The sequence below is a fragment of the Pan troglodytes genome, chromosome 8 (assembly GCF_028858775.2).
Source record: "Pan troglodytes isolate AG18354 chromosome 8, NHGRI_mPanTro3-v2.0_pri, whole genome shotgun sequence".
In the NCBI taxonomy this organism is placed as follows: Eukaryota; Metazoa; Chordata; class Mammalia; order Primates; family Hominidae; genus Pan; species Pan troglodytes.
In genome coordinates this window covers 18,771,219-18,786,724 of record NC_072406.2, presented here as the reverse complement: position 1 = coordinate 18,786,724, position 15,506 = coordinate 18,771,219, and the positions used below count along the sequence as shown (strand labels likewise).

Here is a 15,506-nt window from a genome sequence, read left to right as displayed (position 1 = left end):
CATGATCCCAGTACTCCAGAAATCCGACCGATTCTACCTTCTAAACATCAAGAGCAGAAGTTTCCCAACTTAGCATGCATGAGCATCACTTGTCAGGCTTGTTATGTACCAACAGCTGGGCCTCAACCCTGGAGTTTCTGATCCTGTAGGCCTGGTGTGGGGACTGAACATTTTTATTTCTAACAAGTTCCCAGGTGATGTTGCCGCTGCTTGCTGGAACCACACTTTGAGAACCACTGATCTTCGCATCCGTTCCCTCCTCACCAGGCCCCACAGGCGCTGTGGTCCAGCCCATCTGGGGTCATTTCTTGCTGAGATTATGATCCTGTTAGCCTTGTAATTTATCTGACCTCCTTAAAACATTATTGTTATTTGAGACAGTGTCCCGCTGTCACCCAGGCTGGAGTACAGTGAGCTGACCACGGCTCACAGCCTCAACCTTGGGCTCCAGCAGTCCTCCTGCCTTGGCTGGATTCAGTGCTGGGGTTACAGGTGTGAGCCACTGCTCCCGGCCAAAGTCTCATTTTTGATGCCTCAGTTCCCACCCAAGACATCACGTCTCATACTCTGCTTCCTGTGTCTTGTGAACAGTGACAGTGCTGTAGGAAAGAGTAAGCTGGAAAAAGAGAAGGTTCAGAACGACAGTGCTGACGCAGACATCACACAGCGGTATGCCAGTGCTATGGTGCCTGTTTAATTGAAATCTTGTAATAAAAGTTTAAATACATAAATTTTTTTTTTTTTTTTATCAAAAGAACATCCCCCACTTCCCCGACCAGATACGTCCAGAGGGGAGGCAAGTGGAGACTGGCTGTCTGTAGGGAGTGGAGAAATGGCAGGTCCAGCTTGGGCTGGTGTCCTCTTCCTCAGAAAGTGCTGTGGGTGAACCCAGAGTCTCAGGGAGCAGAAGCCCCCCTCGCTGGCTTTCTTCACGCGGGGTCCTCGGCAAGCTGCTCTGCACTGCGGAGAACGTGCGCCTTGTCCTCAGAAGACGAGGAAGAGCAGGGCCTCATGCCGGGGCAGTACGATGTTCTCCACAGTGCGCTCCATGGCGCGCACCTGCTCCGGGGAGGCTGTCAGGAACGCCAGGGGCCCGATGCGCTGCTCCGCGCAGGAGTGGCAGAGGTAGCCCCCCTTGTTTTCCTTCCTGTTGCTCTGTGGTGATGGACAAGAGAGAGAGCTAAGGGGAACAACCAAAGAACATGGATTTTCCAGCAAAAAGCATGGAGTTATCATCACAGCTGCCCAGGGACAACGCATTTGGATTCTGATGTTTTCAGAGGGGTGCACATCCTCAGAGTAACACCTCCCACAGCACCACCAACTAGGTGGCCTCAACACCCCCAAATTCCCTGAGCTCAGAAACAGTCATTTATCCAGTCAAGATAAAGAACCAAGAAAAGCTGCGCTGGGACCCCAGGGAACAGCTCTCCTTCTAAGCGTGTATCACAACCCAGCCTCCCAGACCTGCGGCTTCAGCACAGCCAGGCAGCATCACGTGCCCTGACCTCTGACCCTGGGACAGACCACACACCTCTTGTGCCTCTCATATGAAAAGCCCCTAGTAAAGGATCACACAGCTCTCTCTTATCTCCTCACCTACAACCCAGATAAGCACAGAGCTCACAAGCAAAAAATGCAAATGGCTGAATTAAGTTCCACAGACAGCAGACGTACATAGGTGATGGGCAGCTTCTTCATGGTGAGGACGGTGTCAACAGGGATGGCATTGTTGCACTGTCCCACGCAGCAGCGCACCACGCCTGTTTTTAAGACGTTGCTTGTCAGCTCTGCTTGCAAGAAGTACTCCTGAGAAGGAAAGAGCGAGAAAGAGAGTCATGGCGATACCTCTGTTAGGGTCTACTGGAAACACTGACAGCGGCGGCTCTGTGAGAACCCTTTAGATGCACTGTAAGTCCCAGAGAGAAAAACCCCGCCTGCCCCGTTCTCCCTTAGTTCCTCTAACTTTTCCCTGCCTCCAAAGCTATCGACAGTCCAACTGACAGTCCAATTGCTTTTTAAATACATATATATTTAACAGATAAACATGCAAAACTATTGCCTGTAATGACATTTCCAGAATATTTCTGGATTTTATTTTATGCTAAGGTATCCCCAGCTCAATCTTCAGAAATATTGTGTATTCACATTATAAGCCAGGCAGGCAACACAGAGGACATGAAGAAAACTTGCCCCAAACATCCCTGCGTATTTCCACCGTCCCGTGCTGCTGGCTGTGCTAGTGAGCAAATGACAGCCTCGCTAAGCCTGTGTCTTTATCCATAAATGCAGATGGCACGGTGCCTGCTTCAGGTGGCTGCTGAGGAGAAGAAACCCTTCAATGCATGCAAAGCACTCACGCCTGGCACGCAGGGAGCACCCAGAGGAAGCACTAGTGACCTCCCAGGCTGGAAACACCACAAGGACAGGGCACTGTCAGCTTCGCTGCTGCCCTGTGGGGCTCCACATCACAGACTGATATGCTAGCAGGACCGCACACATCTGCTGCCCAGGAAAGGACGGTTTCGTATTTTCTGGATTATGACCAGCTATTGATCTACTTATTCTACAATCTGTATCCTACATTTTGCTTTATTTGGTCTTTTCTCTTAGATGGCCTGCCTACCAGCTATGAAAAAGAACAGAAAACCACCAGGCAAACACTCCAGTTATGGCCAACAAGTACTAACAGCTGACGAGGTGAAATCCTGTCTGAAGTCACAGATTTTGCTGAAGTCCCTTGGACTGTCATCTCAATTTGCTTCCGGAGAGACAGCCAAGACCATGAACCTGGCGAGGTCCCTCCAACCCACGGTGAAATAGCTTCTCGTTTACACGTGTCCAAGGACACAGGTCTCCTTTTATAGATGTCTAATTTACATGAATGTTACACTTCTGGCTTCCTCCTCACCTAGTTTTTCTAAAATGCTGTAGAGGACTCAGTCACAGCGCTCTCTTGTATTTTATTTACCCATTCCCTTGCTGTGGTTACTCGGTTGTTTCCAAACTATTTCCAACAATGCAACAATGAACATCCTTGTACCTGACTCCCTGTCCACTCCAGAAGTTTCTCCAGGGCTGGGCTCTCAAACCGTTTTTGACGCAGTTACCATTATAATGCTATACATACGCACATATGTAAGAGACACACATGGAAGAAAAGTTTCACAAAACATGATTTAACCTAACATGCAGTGTTCTCTGATTTCCTTAGATTTTATGCCATTTAACTCTTTTTAAGCCTCTCATAACCCACTAGATTAACTGTTTTTATTTATATAAATTTAAGGGGTGGGGGTCACACCTGTAGTCCCAGCACTTTGGGAGACTGAAGTGGGAGGATCACTTGAGCCCAGGAGTTCGAGACCAGCCTGGGCAACATGGCGAAACCCTGTCTCTACCAAAAATACAAAAATTAGCTAGGCATAGTGGTGCACACCTGTAGTCTCAGCTACTCGGGAGGCTGAGGTTGCAGTGAGCTGAGATCGTGCCACTGCACTCCAGCCTGGGCAACAGAGCAAGACCCTGTATCTAAACGAATAAACAAAAAGAATCTAAGATTCTGTGAGACCAAGAAGCTGTCTTTGGCCGGACATAATGGCTCAAGCCTGTAATCTCAGCAATTTGGGAGGCCAAGGCAAACGGATCACTTGAGGTCAGGAGTTCGAGACCAGCCCAGTCAATATGGGTGAAACCCCATCTCTACTAAAAATACAAAAATTAGCCAGGCATGGTAGCGCACGCCTGTAATCCCAGCTACTCTGAGGCTGAGGCTTGAGAATCACTTGAGCCCGGGAGGTGGAGGTTGCGGTGAGCCGAGCAAGATGGCACCACTGCACTCCAGCCTGGTCTACAGAGACTCCATCTCAAAAAAAAAAAAAAAAAAAAGCTGTCTTTGAAACATAACTTCATGTCACTTAACACCTCAACAATGTAATAATTTCCTTCACTTTCCCAAAATTTAAAGAAACAAATGAACAAAATGGCTTCCGGTGATTCTATTAGCTATATTTTCTAAGGGGGAGGGGTCAAAGAAAAAGAAGGTTGCCCTACTCTTGGGGGATAAAGGGGCTTATCGTTCTAGGCAGCGCAGGAAGCAATGGCTCGCTTTTTATCTCCAAAACACCCCCGTCCGTGGTTCCACTATTTTTAACACGCTTTCCTAGCCTCTGAACTACTGCCCAACTCGGGATCTTCATTATCCCCATGGCCTTCCCTCCTGGGCAGAGACTGGACTCGACACTTCTGAAACAGGATATCCCCAAATTTATTCACAGGCTGTGATCAACAACAACAACAGAAAAGGCTGGACATGGTGGCTCACGCCTATAATCCCAACACTTTGGGAGGCCGAGGCGAGTGGATCACTTTAAGTCAGGAGTTCGAGACCAGCCTGGCCAACATGGTGAAACCTCATCTTTAACAAAAAAAAAATTACCAAAAAAAATTAGCCAGGTATGGTGGTGTACACCTGTACTACCAGCTACTTGGGAGGCTGAGACAGGAGAACAGCTTGAACCCAGGAGGCAGAGGTTGCGGTGAGCCAAGATCACACCACTGCCCTCCAGCCTGGGCGACAGAGTGAGATTCTGTTTAAAAAAAAAAAATAAAATAAAAAATAAAAAAAACAGCAGAGTGCCTCCACCTCTAACAAGGTCTTACAGCCTTAAAAAATCTGTTCCCACAAATAGGCAGTTTTTCTGGGACTTCCTCACAGGACCCCTGAGGGCAGACAGCCCAGCCCAGTCTCAGTAATGGGGAAGTATTTCTCTAGATTCTGTATTCTTTTCTTCTATGGGGAAAACAAAATGCATGCAGCAACCGACTGACAACCTTCCAATTAGCTTTAAAAAGTCTACTTCACTTTTTTGTTTGTTTGTTTGTTTTGAGACAGAGTCTCACTTTGTTGCCCACACTGGAGTGCAGTGGCACGATTTCAGCCTACTGCAACCTCTGCCTCCCGGATTCAAGTGATTCTCCTGCCTCAGCCTCCTGAGTAGCTGGGATTACAGGCATACGCCACTACACCCAGCTAATTTTTGCATTTTTAGTAGAGACAGGGTTTCACCATGTTGGCCAGGCTGGTCTTAAACTCCTGACATCAAGTGATCCACCCTCCTAGGCCTCCCAAAGTACTGGGATTACAGGTGTGAGCTACTGCGCCGGGCCTATTTCACTCTTATGCATACAACTGGTGGGACTCTAAAGTGATAACAATCTCCATGAAAAAATTGGCAACATCTAGAAAAGTCACACTTGGCCAGGTGCAGTGGCTCATGCCTGTAATCCTAGCACTTTGGGAGGCTGAGGCAGGGCAGATCACTTGAGCTCATGAGTTTGAGACCAGCCTGGGCAACAGGCAAAACCCCGTCTCTACAAAAAATACAGAATTAGCCAGGTGTGGTGGCATACACCTGTAGTCCCAGCTGCTCGGGAGGCTGAGGTGGGAGGATGGCTTGAGCCTGGGAGGCGGAGGTTGCAGTGGGCCAAGATTGTGCCGCCATATTCCAGCCTGGGTGACAGAGCCAGGCCTTGTCTCAAAAACAAAACAAAACAAAACAAAAACAAAAACAAAACAACAGAAAAGTCACACTTGCATTTATCTTTACCCAGCAATTCCACTTCTAGAAATGCATGCTGAAGATGCACTGGCAAAAACAGAAATGACCTGTGCACAAGATTGTGCAATGCAGCATTATTAATGAAAGCAAAAGGCTGGAAGTGACCATGTCCATGAGCGAGGACGGCATAAATCACAGTGCGTCAACACAGAACACTATGCAGCTGACCAAGGGGCGAGAGAGCTCTGTGAGCTGATAAAGAGGGATTTCCTGATTTGGGTAGGACAACAAATAAAAGAATAAAAGGGCAAAAAATTAAAGAGCAAAAAATAAATAAAAGAGTGATTCCCATGGCTTCTAAGTGACAAAGCAAAGTACACAACAGTGTATCTGAAATGCTACCTTCTGTGGAAAAAGAGAATATGAAAATACCTACGAATTTGCTAATACTTGCATAAAGAAATACTGAAGGATTAATCGCTAATTGTTTAAAATAACTACCAATGGTGGAGGCAGAGAACAGTCTGAAGTGAACAGGGAGCTAATGAGACTTCTCTTATCACAAAGTTTTGACCTTTTCTTTTGAGACAGGGTCTCACTCTGTCACCCAGGCTGGAGTGCAGTGGAACAATCTCAGCTCACTGCAATCTCCGCCTCCTGGGTTCAAGCGATTCTCCCACCTCAGCCTCCTAAGTAGCTGGGGCTATAGGTATGCACCACCATGACTAGCTAATTTTTCTGTATTTTTTGGTAGAGACAGGGTTTTGCCATGTTGGCCAGGCTGATCTCTAACTCTTGACTTAAAGTGACCTGTCTGCCTCAGCCCCACAAAGTGCTGGGATTACAGGGGTGAGCCACTGTGCCCAGGCGCAAGGTTTTGACTTTGAAAACATTAACAGGCCTTACACATCAAGAAAGATCATTAAATCAAAAAGAAGCAAAGCAACCCCTGTAGGTATTATGAATAAACTACATGTCTAACTGCAAATTAAGTTGGTAATAAAACCACAAAAGCAAAAAAGGACTTACTTTAAGTGACTTCAGAACATGATATTTTGACTAATAAATACATCATTCATGGAGAAATGGAGCTGTTAGGAAATCTTCAAGTCCAGTCAGTATTCCATTAATACTGCCATTATTTTGAATATTATTTTTAAATACATAGAATAGTATCAATAAGTAATAAATACTGTTAGGAACCAAGATTTCAGTGTATGAGAAAAGATTCAAGTGTGAGAAAAGTAGTAAAATTCCTTTCGTGTTAAATGTGAATTAGATTATGGAACACAATTTATGATGGCTGAAGGTGTGAAGGGCCACAGCCTCTGACAATGCAGATACGGTGCAGCTTTTGAAACCCAGGAGAATGAAGAGAACATGTGTAAACAGTATCATTTTTCAGCACTTACTGATGGCGCTGCATACCTGGTTAAAAAGAAAAAGAAAAAGGTGCAGTTGTGCAACAAAGCAAGGTAATGCGTATCTGCTGAGATGGAGTTACCCTCAGAAAGGAGGGAGGGTGCTAGGATGGCCAGGGGCCACCAGGACAGCTCCGTGATGGCTGGCAGATCCCATCTTCTAATCTGGTGGATGCTCGCAACATCATCATTTTAAACTGCTATATGCTGTTTTATATATTTGTGTTATATTTAACAACAAAATGTTGAAATTTGCCTGGTGTCACACCTATAATCCCAGAACTTTGGGAGGCTGAGGTAGGAGGATCACTTAAGCCCAGGAGTTCAAGACCAGCCTGGGCAACATAGTGAGTGAGACCCTGTCTGTACAAAAAAACAAAACAAAAAAAAACCCAGCCAGGTGTGATGGTGCATGCGTGTTCCCAGCTACTTGGGAGGCTGAGGTGGGAGGACTGCGCCTAAGCCCAGGAGGTTGATGCTGCAGTAAGCCATGATCGTGCCACTGCACTAAAGCCTAGGCAACAGAGTAAGAGCCTGTCTCTTTGAAACAAATAAAGTTTAAAAACTGGGATTGGGATTATCAGTATGAACCACTGGTTTTTTTTCTTTCTTTTCAAAAATACACATTTCCTAGCTGTGCCTCTTCAAAAGATGAGCAATCAGCATCACTAACGGGGAAAAACTAACCTGCTCATAAGGAGGCTGTGAGCCTCCTCATGTGAGGAGGCAAAGCACGAAGCCCTCTCTGGCCTCCCACGGGGCACGCCTGCCAAGACTCAGGCTTGAATCTAATCAAGCCTCTACGGCTAACTTCCAGTTACTGGAAAGCCAGGACAGGTACTGATGGCAGAACAAGTTACACAACCACACCGGGAAGCAAACCAAGAATGGGGACGCTCTGTAGGATGAATGACCCAGTTTATGCAATGAGACAAGAGCATGGGAAAAGCAGGGAGGGAGTCCCGTACAGCTCTCTATTTAACTTAAGAGACAAGCAACCAAATGTTGGTTTGGACTCTGACTTGAACAAATCAACTGTAAAAAAGCATTTCTGAGACAATCATAAAAGTATAATTATGGATCAGGTAGTAGAGGCCACATATTATAACATTTATAAAATACGAAAATGGCATGGTAGTTATAGGAAAAAAAGTACATATTTTTTGGAGATGTGTACATATAGGTATGATTTGTATATGAGTGTTCAGTGTGTTGCTTTCTTTACTTTTTAATGTCTCAAAATTTTCATAAGCAAAAACAAAAAGTCCTGTGTAGCCCATGTTGTGAGATGATATCACTGCTCTGTAATACCCCGCACAGTTCTACCAATTGACAATGTGGTTTTGTGACAGGCCTAACCACTTCTATAACACGACTTCCATGAGAAAACCATACTGGAGGGTCTAAAAAAGTACTTATAAACCAAAGTTTATACAAAAATGTTTGTATAGGTAGAGACTATTTGTACATAATGATTTATTCTGCTTAACTCCTGGGGGTACGGGTTTAGAGATTTTTTAAAGTCACACTTTTCTTTAAACCAGAGGTCAGCAAACTACACGTGGGCCACATCCAGACAATGGCCATTTTTGTGAATCAATTTTACTGGAACACAGCCATACTTGTTCGCTAATGTACTGTCAACAGGGGCTCTCGCACTACAGCAGTGGGGCTGGGTAGCTGCAACAGAGATCATGTGACTTGCAGAGTCTGAAACCTTTACTACCTGGCCCTTTACAGAAAAAGTCTACAGACGATCCAAGTGCTTTAGTGGCTAAAGATGCAACGAAAGAAAAAGGGCTTCAGTTCTAAGCTCTGACGCTTAAGCTGTTGCACTCGGTGAAGCCCAGGTGAAAAGCTGTTCTGGGAAAAATGCATCAGATTTCAAATTCTGGAAACATTCTTATGGCCAAGTCAGCCTACCTAAGAGAGGCCTGGAGGAAAAATGACAAAGGAGACATGAAAAATAGGATAAACATGCAAGCTAATCAGTTTTATGCAAGAAACTTTTGCCCTGTGATGAGTCATGTAGAGTATTTGCAAAGCTTCTCTCTTTTAAGTTTTGATATTATCTTCCTCAAAATCCTATTCGTTCACTTTCTTGTCCATCTCCTCGCCTTGATGGGCTCTATGAGGGCAGGAATTTCCCTGCCCACTGTTATGCCCCAGTACCCAGAAAGGTGCTTGGCAACTGTTAGGCCCTCAATAAATATTCCATTATGAGCATCAGGGTTCTACTGCACTTAACACCTCTGAGAGTTGAATATCATTTACTCAAAAGTGGTGACCGCCCACCCTGCCTGCACCCTGTGGTTCAACCCCAGAGCACATAGGGCAGTACGGCGCGGCTCACCCCACGAGAGTAGGCAATATGGCACTGAGAATAAACCATCCTGCTACACACAATCTTTGTTCTGGAGACAGCTAAGCAAGAAAGAGTATTTATATTAAATTTTACACTTAAGTTTTAGGTTTCAGGCTTAAATATCTTGGGTTCAGGGAAAGATGGACTAAGCAGTAACTATTAGCTCAAATTTCTGTTCTAGTTTCTGACAGGGTTGAAAAGACTAAATGGTTTATACTCCAGCTGTTTAGGCAGAAAAAGAGATAAAATAAGTAGAGTGTGAGAAGATGGTTTGTGGGAAGGGTAAAGAGTGAGTGCTGACCAGCTCTCTTTTCCACATGTCTGTGACAAAGGCCAGGTGCCTGAACACTTACTCTCCCCGGCAAGGATGTGTCCTTCTGGAAAGTCTACTTTTCAAATGCCATTTCAAAAGGGACTGAAGAGTGAGAGGGAGGAAGGCTGGCTGCACAAAACCTTCCTGGCATTTTCCCCTATGAACACTGAGAATAGGGGCAAAGCAAGGTGGCTCACACCTGTAACTCCAGCACTTTGGGAGGCTGAGGCAGGAGGATCACTTTAGCCAGGAGTTCGAGACCAGCCTGGGCAATATAGCAAGACACCGTCTCTAGAAAAAAATTAAAAACTAGTCAGGTGTGGTGGCATGCACCTGTAGTCCCAGTTACTCAGGAGGCTGAGGTAAGATAATCGCTTGAGCCTAGGAGTTCCAGGTTACAATAAGTGATGACTGTGCCACTGCACTCCAGCCTGGGTGACACAGTGAGATCCTGTCTCAAACCAAAAAAAAAAAAAAAAAAAAAAAAAAAAAAAGAATTAATTGAGTAAAGGAGAAATTAAGAAATACATGACCACTGCTGGTATCTTTTTTTTTTTTTTTTTTTTTTTGAGATGGAGTCTCGCTCTGTCACCCAGGTTAGAATGCAGTGGTGCCATCTTGGCTCACTGCAACCTCCGCCTCCCAGGTTCAAGTGATTTCTCCTGCCTCAGCCTCCCGAGTAGCTGGAATTACAGATGCATGCCACCACACCTGGCTAATTTATGTATTTTTAGTAGAGATGGGTTTTCACCATGTTGGCCAGGCTGGTCTCAAACCCCTGGCCTCAAGTGATCCTCCCACCTCAGCCTCCCAAAGTGCTGGGATTACAGGCATGAGCCACTGTGCCTGGCCCACTGCTGGTATCTTAAACAGAGCTTTTTAAACTGAATTAGGAAATGACTTAGAAAAGAACCACATTTTTGTTTCCTTGGTTAGAACACTTCTTATACTGGTCATCGGCCTTTGCACGTTCAAGCAGCGTTTCTCTTCCAACCCAGGATCTTGATCCGAAGGCCTCTGAAGGCTCCAGGTCAGCCCCTCAAGCAGACTAAATAACATTCAATGGCATCAAGTTAGCTCATGCTGCCCGTTCTGCTTACCCCAGCCAAAGTCAAAATGTTTTCCAATGATTTGGTCATGATGAGACGCTTCTTGGCTCGAGTTACTGCAACATACAGTAAATTCCATTCATCCTCAGAAAATGACTCTAAACAAAGTAAAGGGGAAAAAAATCAACTAAAAAGCCTTAGAAAAGCTTACAAAACCTTATGTCTCATCTAAATGTTTACTAGCCCCCACCCATTCCCCGCAGAAAACCACTCAACATTTGTTGGCTGTAAATACAAAATTTTCCTACAAATGCCAATTCCAAAAACAAACCAAATCCTAGCAGACTAGTGGCACAAAATACCGGGTTTTATTTAGTCCTGCTACGTAAATCCTGGGAATGTGTTAATTGGTTATTTGACACCCGCGATGTGACAGATGGCTGTTTACAGTCATTATGTCAGTTCCCACAACAAGCCCGTGAGACAGACGGGGAAACCGAGGCTTAGACAGGTTAAGTCACTCCCACAAACAAGGCCATGGCTAATCAAGGGCCTGGGAGCAGGACCGAGTCTGCTCGTCTCTTTCCATTTCCTTATACTGTCTCTGGACTGCCAGAGTCCCATCTGGAAAAGCCTGACACTGTCACAGGACAACAAGGAAGACACACAGGTGTGCTGTGTGCTGTGTGTCTGTGCTGCTCAACCGCACCTCTCATCTCCCATCTCGATTCACTACACAATGGCAGGAACTCAACAAAGAACAGCAGACCCGAGGCCGTGCAAAAAGCTGCTGAATTGTACACTTTGGATGGGTGGGTTGTGTGGCATGTAAATTACATGTCCCCCAAAAAAATTACATTTGTAAACATGTAAACCAGAAGCAGGGAAAAGGTGGTACTATAGTAAACTTCTCCATGGCTGCCTCCCTTCCTCTCTCCACTCCAAACCATGTTCTATGTTTGCCAATGGTCACAAATACTGTGGTTTCCATTTTCAGCATGCCGATGTGTGCTAGGCCCCAAATTTCCAGTCCACAGTTAACAGACAGCTTTGTTGGTTTGTACAGAAATTTCAAACGGTTTTATTCTAAGATTTAAAACCAAAGCAATAGCACTGATGCTTAGAGTACAAATTTATTACAAAGTAGCCTTGAGTACAAATGTATTTCAAAGCACACAAGGCCAGGCATGGTGGCTAACACCTATCATCCCAGCACTTTGGGAGGCCAAGGCAGGTAGATCACCTGAAGTCAGGAGTTCGAGACCAGACTGGCCAACATGGCGAAACCCCATCTCTACTAAAAATACAAAAATTAGCTGGGCGTGGTGGCATGCGCCTGTAGTCCCAGCTACTCTGAGGCAGGAGAATCGCTTGAACCCGGGAGGTGGAGATTGCAGTGAGCCGAGATCGTGCCACTGCACTCCAGCCTGGGTGACAGAGTGAGACTCCATCTCAAAATAATAATAATAATAACAACAACAACAACAAGAAAGCAGACAAATGTCTGTGGTGGCTGACGCCTGCAATCCCAACACTTTGGGAGGCTGAAGTGGGAGGATCGCTTGAGCCTAGGACTTTGAGACCAGCCTGAGCAACATAGTGAGACCCCTATCTGTACCAAAAAAAACCAGACAAATGATAAAGAATGCTTACTATTTCTCCTTTTGTGATTTTCTTCTCTCTTTAATAAAATGAAGAGGAATTAATGAAAGGAAAAAATGCCATGGTAAGCAAGTAAACTATATTTTAAAGCTTTGATGAGGCTGGAGACTCAAAGTCTGATGGCGAAAAACCTGGAGCTGAGGGCAGTGCAGGGCTCACAGGGCCGCCACAAACATCATCATCCCACACGCAGCCCCCAGAGGGGTGCACCTTGAGGAAGTTTTGTTTTTTAAAAAACCACAGTATAAGAATCAAAAGTTTAGGACTAGGAGGTGTTTTGTGGTTTAGTTTTTCCAGAAGTGCCCTACCAGGAGGCCACACCATCCAACAAACAACAAGGCCGTGCAAAGGAAGCATTCCAGTCACCACTCACTACAGCAGCACCTGACACTACCCGGCGGCCTCTTACCAACTCTGAAGTGCGGAAGCTGGGGCAGGTTATGCCGGGCACAAGGCACTTTCACAAAATCATCCAAAACATGCACAGTGTCAAACTCCAGGCCTTTGGCTTTGTGCACAGTGCCCAGAATGTACTCTAGGATAAAAACACAGCACACGTTAGATGGTGCTTCAAAGGGAAAGAAACAAGATGACAAAAACATACATGTTTCCCACTTGACTCTGAACTCGAACATTTCTTGCCTCAGTGCAGTTTTGTAGGAAAAGGGGGAAAGAGGAAACAACTGTCGGAAACAGACAACTGTCGGGAACAGAAAAAAGAAAAAGACGAGGGGAAAAGTCGGAAATTAGTTGCAGGAGAGTTAATGCCTCCTGGAATCACAACCCAGAGGACAGAGTGGCTCCACCCACCCCCTGGATCTAACACATGAAGGGACAGAGCCCAGAAGAGGGCTGCACGGCTTGCCTGACATTACACGTGGCAGAGCTGGGACTAGAAAATCCCATTGTACGGGCTTGAAAGTAGAACAGAATAAAGAGCCCCTGAGGAAGAACCAGGACTCTGCTTCCCTTTCCCTTAAGCAATAAAGCCATCCTTGCTCAAAGATATTTCACACAGGGAAGAAACAGCAGAAGAGGCTGGGCGCAGTGGCTCACGCCTGTAATTCTAGCACTTTGGGAGGTCGAGGTGGGCAGATTACCCGAGGTCGGGAGTTCGAGACCAGCCTGGCCAACATGGTGAGACTCCATCTCTACAAAAAATACACAAACTAGCCGGGCATGGTGGTGGGGCCTGTAGTCCCAGCTACTCATGAGGCTGAGGCAGGATAATTGCTTGAACCCAGGAGGTGGGCATTGCAGTGAGCCAAGATCACGTCACTGCACTCCAGCCTGGGCAACAGAGCAATACTCTGTCTCAAAAAAAAAAAAAAAAAAAGAACAGCAGAAGACCATCTGTTCCTCCTCTTAAGGGGAAGGTAAAAACCAACTGCTTCCCTTACCTGCAAAGTCCAAATCTTCTATATGGCATTTTTCTATCCTTTGCACCAGCTCTGGAATCCTGATGTTATACTTTTCAACAACTGCGATCTTGGCTTCAAGCTCCTTGTCCTCAGCAGCAGTCACATACCTCTTGAAGCCACTAAAGCCTTCTTTGTGCACCCATCTTCTGATAAATTTGTCTTTAATGACGAGGTTTTCTAAGAAGAATATACACACAAATTAAGGTGACACAAGCTCCACTAACAGATGGTGGCAGGTGCTGCACGTTCCTAAGCAGCCGCGCAAGAGCGGATGGTCCTAACGTGGGGAGACCCGGGTTCCAGGCCTGACTGCATCACTAACTCGCTGTGTGTCCCTGGGCAAGTCAGTGCAGTGCGGTAGCCTCTCCGTCTCCGACTGAGGAGCAAAGCCCTCGGCTCAAGATCCTCACCTACTTCGCAGGGATTTGAAATAGCGCAGTCAACAGGAAAAGAAAAGCGCTATAGAAATGCTCGACGCTATCACTTGGGGCCCACGTGGAAGTATCAACGTATAAAGTGGCCCAGGCAGACAGAAGGATGCAGGGGAAGACAGTCTATGGGACCAGTGTTGGAAAGAGACTGAGGCTCCTGTGAGGAGGATCTGGAAAAATCTGTCAGTACCTATGAAAACAGGAGGCCCGAGGCACCCCCCTCATCATGGGAAGACAGCAACACTAGCTCGCCCTTCTCTGGAGGGAAACGGGTCCCTGACTCAGACTGGGCCTGCTTCGTTCTCGTCCCTGTCACTTGGGTGCGTCCTTCCAATGCACCAAGGCCAGGCGGGTACTCACGTTTCCTCCGTTCTTCCTCTGGCTGAAGAAGGATCCAAATATCAATGATTCTGTCCAATCCAAATGATTTAATCCCCTGAAAAAGTTTTTTGGTGGGATTTTTGGTTTTTTGTTGTTTTTTGTTTTGTTTTGTTTGTTGTTGCTTTAACAAAACAAAATAAAGCAAATGCAGGGATGGGGTTTTGAAATGAGATGGTTTCTTGGAAATGGATCTTGAGTGACACCCAAAGCACAGGCGGCAAGCAGGAAACTTCATGAAGCAGAAAGCGCGAGGCTGCCACGTGGCCTGAACACTCACAGGGACCACATTCTAAGTTATGGCTGCTACCTCAAACTCTTCCTACGCTTTTAAAAAGGGCAAGACCTACAGCTGCATACTGCTTTCCCACCAATAAAAAGGCAATTTAAGTATCTTCCAAGAACATAAGACGATTCCAAAGAACACAAATGGCACCTGAATACAAAGTGCTGGGTATGCACATTTACCACTGTTTCTTGTGAGAAAAGAACTACAGGCCGGGCACGGTGGCTCATGCCTGTAATCCCAGCACTTTGGGAGGCTGAGGCAGGTGGATCACTTGAGGCCAGGAGTTCAAGACCAGCCTGGCCAACATGGTGAAACCCCGTCTCTACCAAAAATACAAAAATTAGCCGGGTGTGGTGGCAGGCGCCTATGGTTCCAGCTAGTCAGGAGGCCGAGGCACGAGAATCTCTCAAACTGGGAGGCAGAGGTTACAGCAAACCGAGATCACGCCATTGCACTCCAGCCTGGGTGACAAAGCAAGACTCTGTCTCAAAAAAAAAGAAATTACAGAACGTCTCTAGGTCCAGATTATTCTACATTTTAACAGGTCAGCTCCTGGAGGAGACAGCCTGACTGTGCCCTGTTTAGCTCAGATCTTCCAAAAGCATCTGCTGAGCAC

The 15,506-nt window shown here is 46.0% G+C and overlaps 1 protein-coding gene and 1 long non-coding RNA gene across 5 annotated transcripts in view; one reads left to right on the top strand and one right to left on the bottom strand.

Moving 5' to 3' along the window:
* Nucleotides 1-672: 672 nt before the first annotated feature.
* FBH1 (F-box DNA helicase 1) overlaps nucleotides 673-15,506 on the bottom strand; it is a 47,588-nt gene continuing 32,754 nt past the window's right edge. For all 4 annotated transcript variants that reach the window (XM_016962596.4, XM_009457893.5, XM_016962598.4 and 1 more), the window contains 6 exons: nucleotides 14,584-14,659; nucleotides 13,772-13,969; nucleotides 12,781-12,906; nucleotides 10,761-10,867; nucleotides 1,678-1,809; nucleotides 673-1,155 (listed from right to left, as the gene is read on the bottom strand). In XM_016962596.4, the coding sequence (XP_016818085.3) occupies nucleotides 985-1,155; nucleotides 1,678-1,809; nucleotides 10,761-10,867; nucleotides 12,781-12,906; nucleotides 13,772-13,969; nucleotides 14,584-14,659 (810 nt within the window). In that variant the 3' untranslated portion in view covers nucleotides 673-984. The remainder of the gene's footprint in view (nucleotides 1,156-1,677; nucleotides 1,810-10,760; nucleotides 10,868-12,780; nucleotides 12,907-13,771; nucleotides 13,970-14,583; nucleotides 14,660-15,506) is intronic.
* On the top strand, nucleotides 1,809-3,039 carry LOC747035 (uncharacterized). Its single transcript, XR_001721202.4, has 2 exons — nucleotides 1,809-1,911; nucleotides 2,293-3,039. It is a non-coding gene; the product is annotated as an uncharacterized LOC747035 (long non-coding RNA).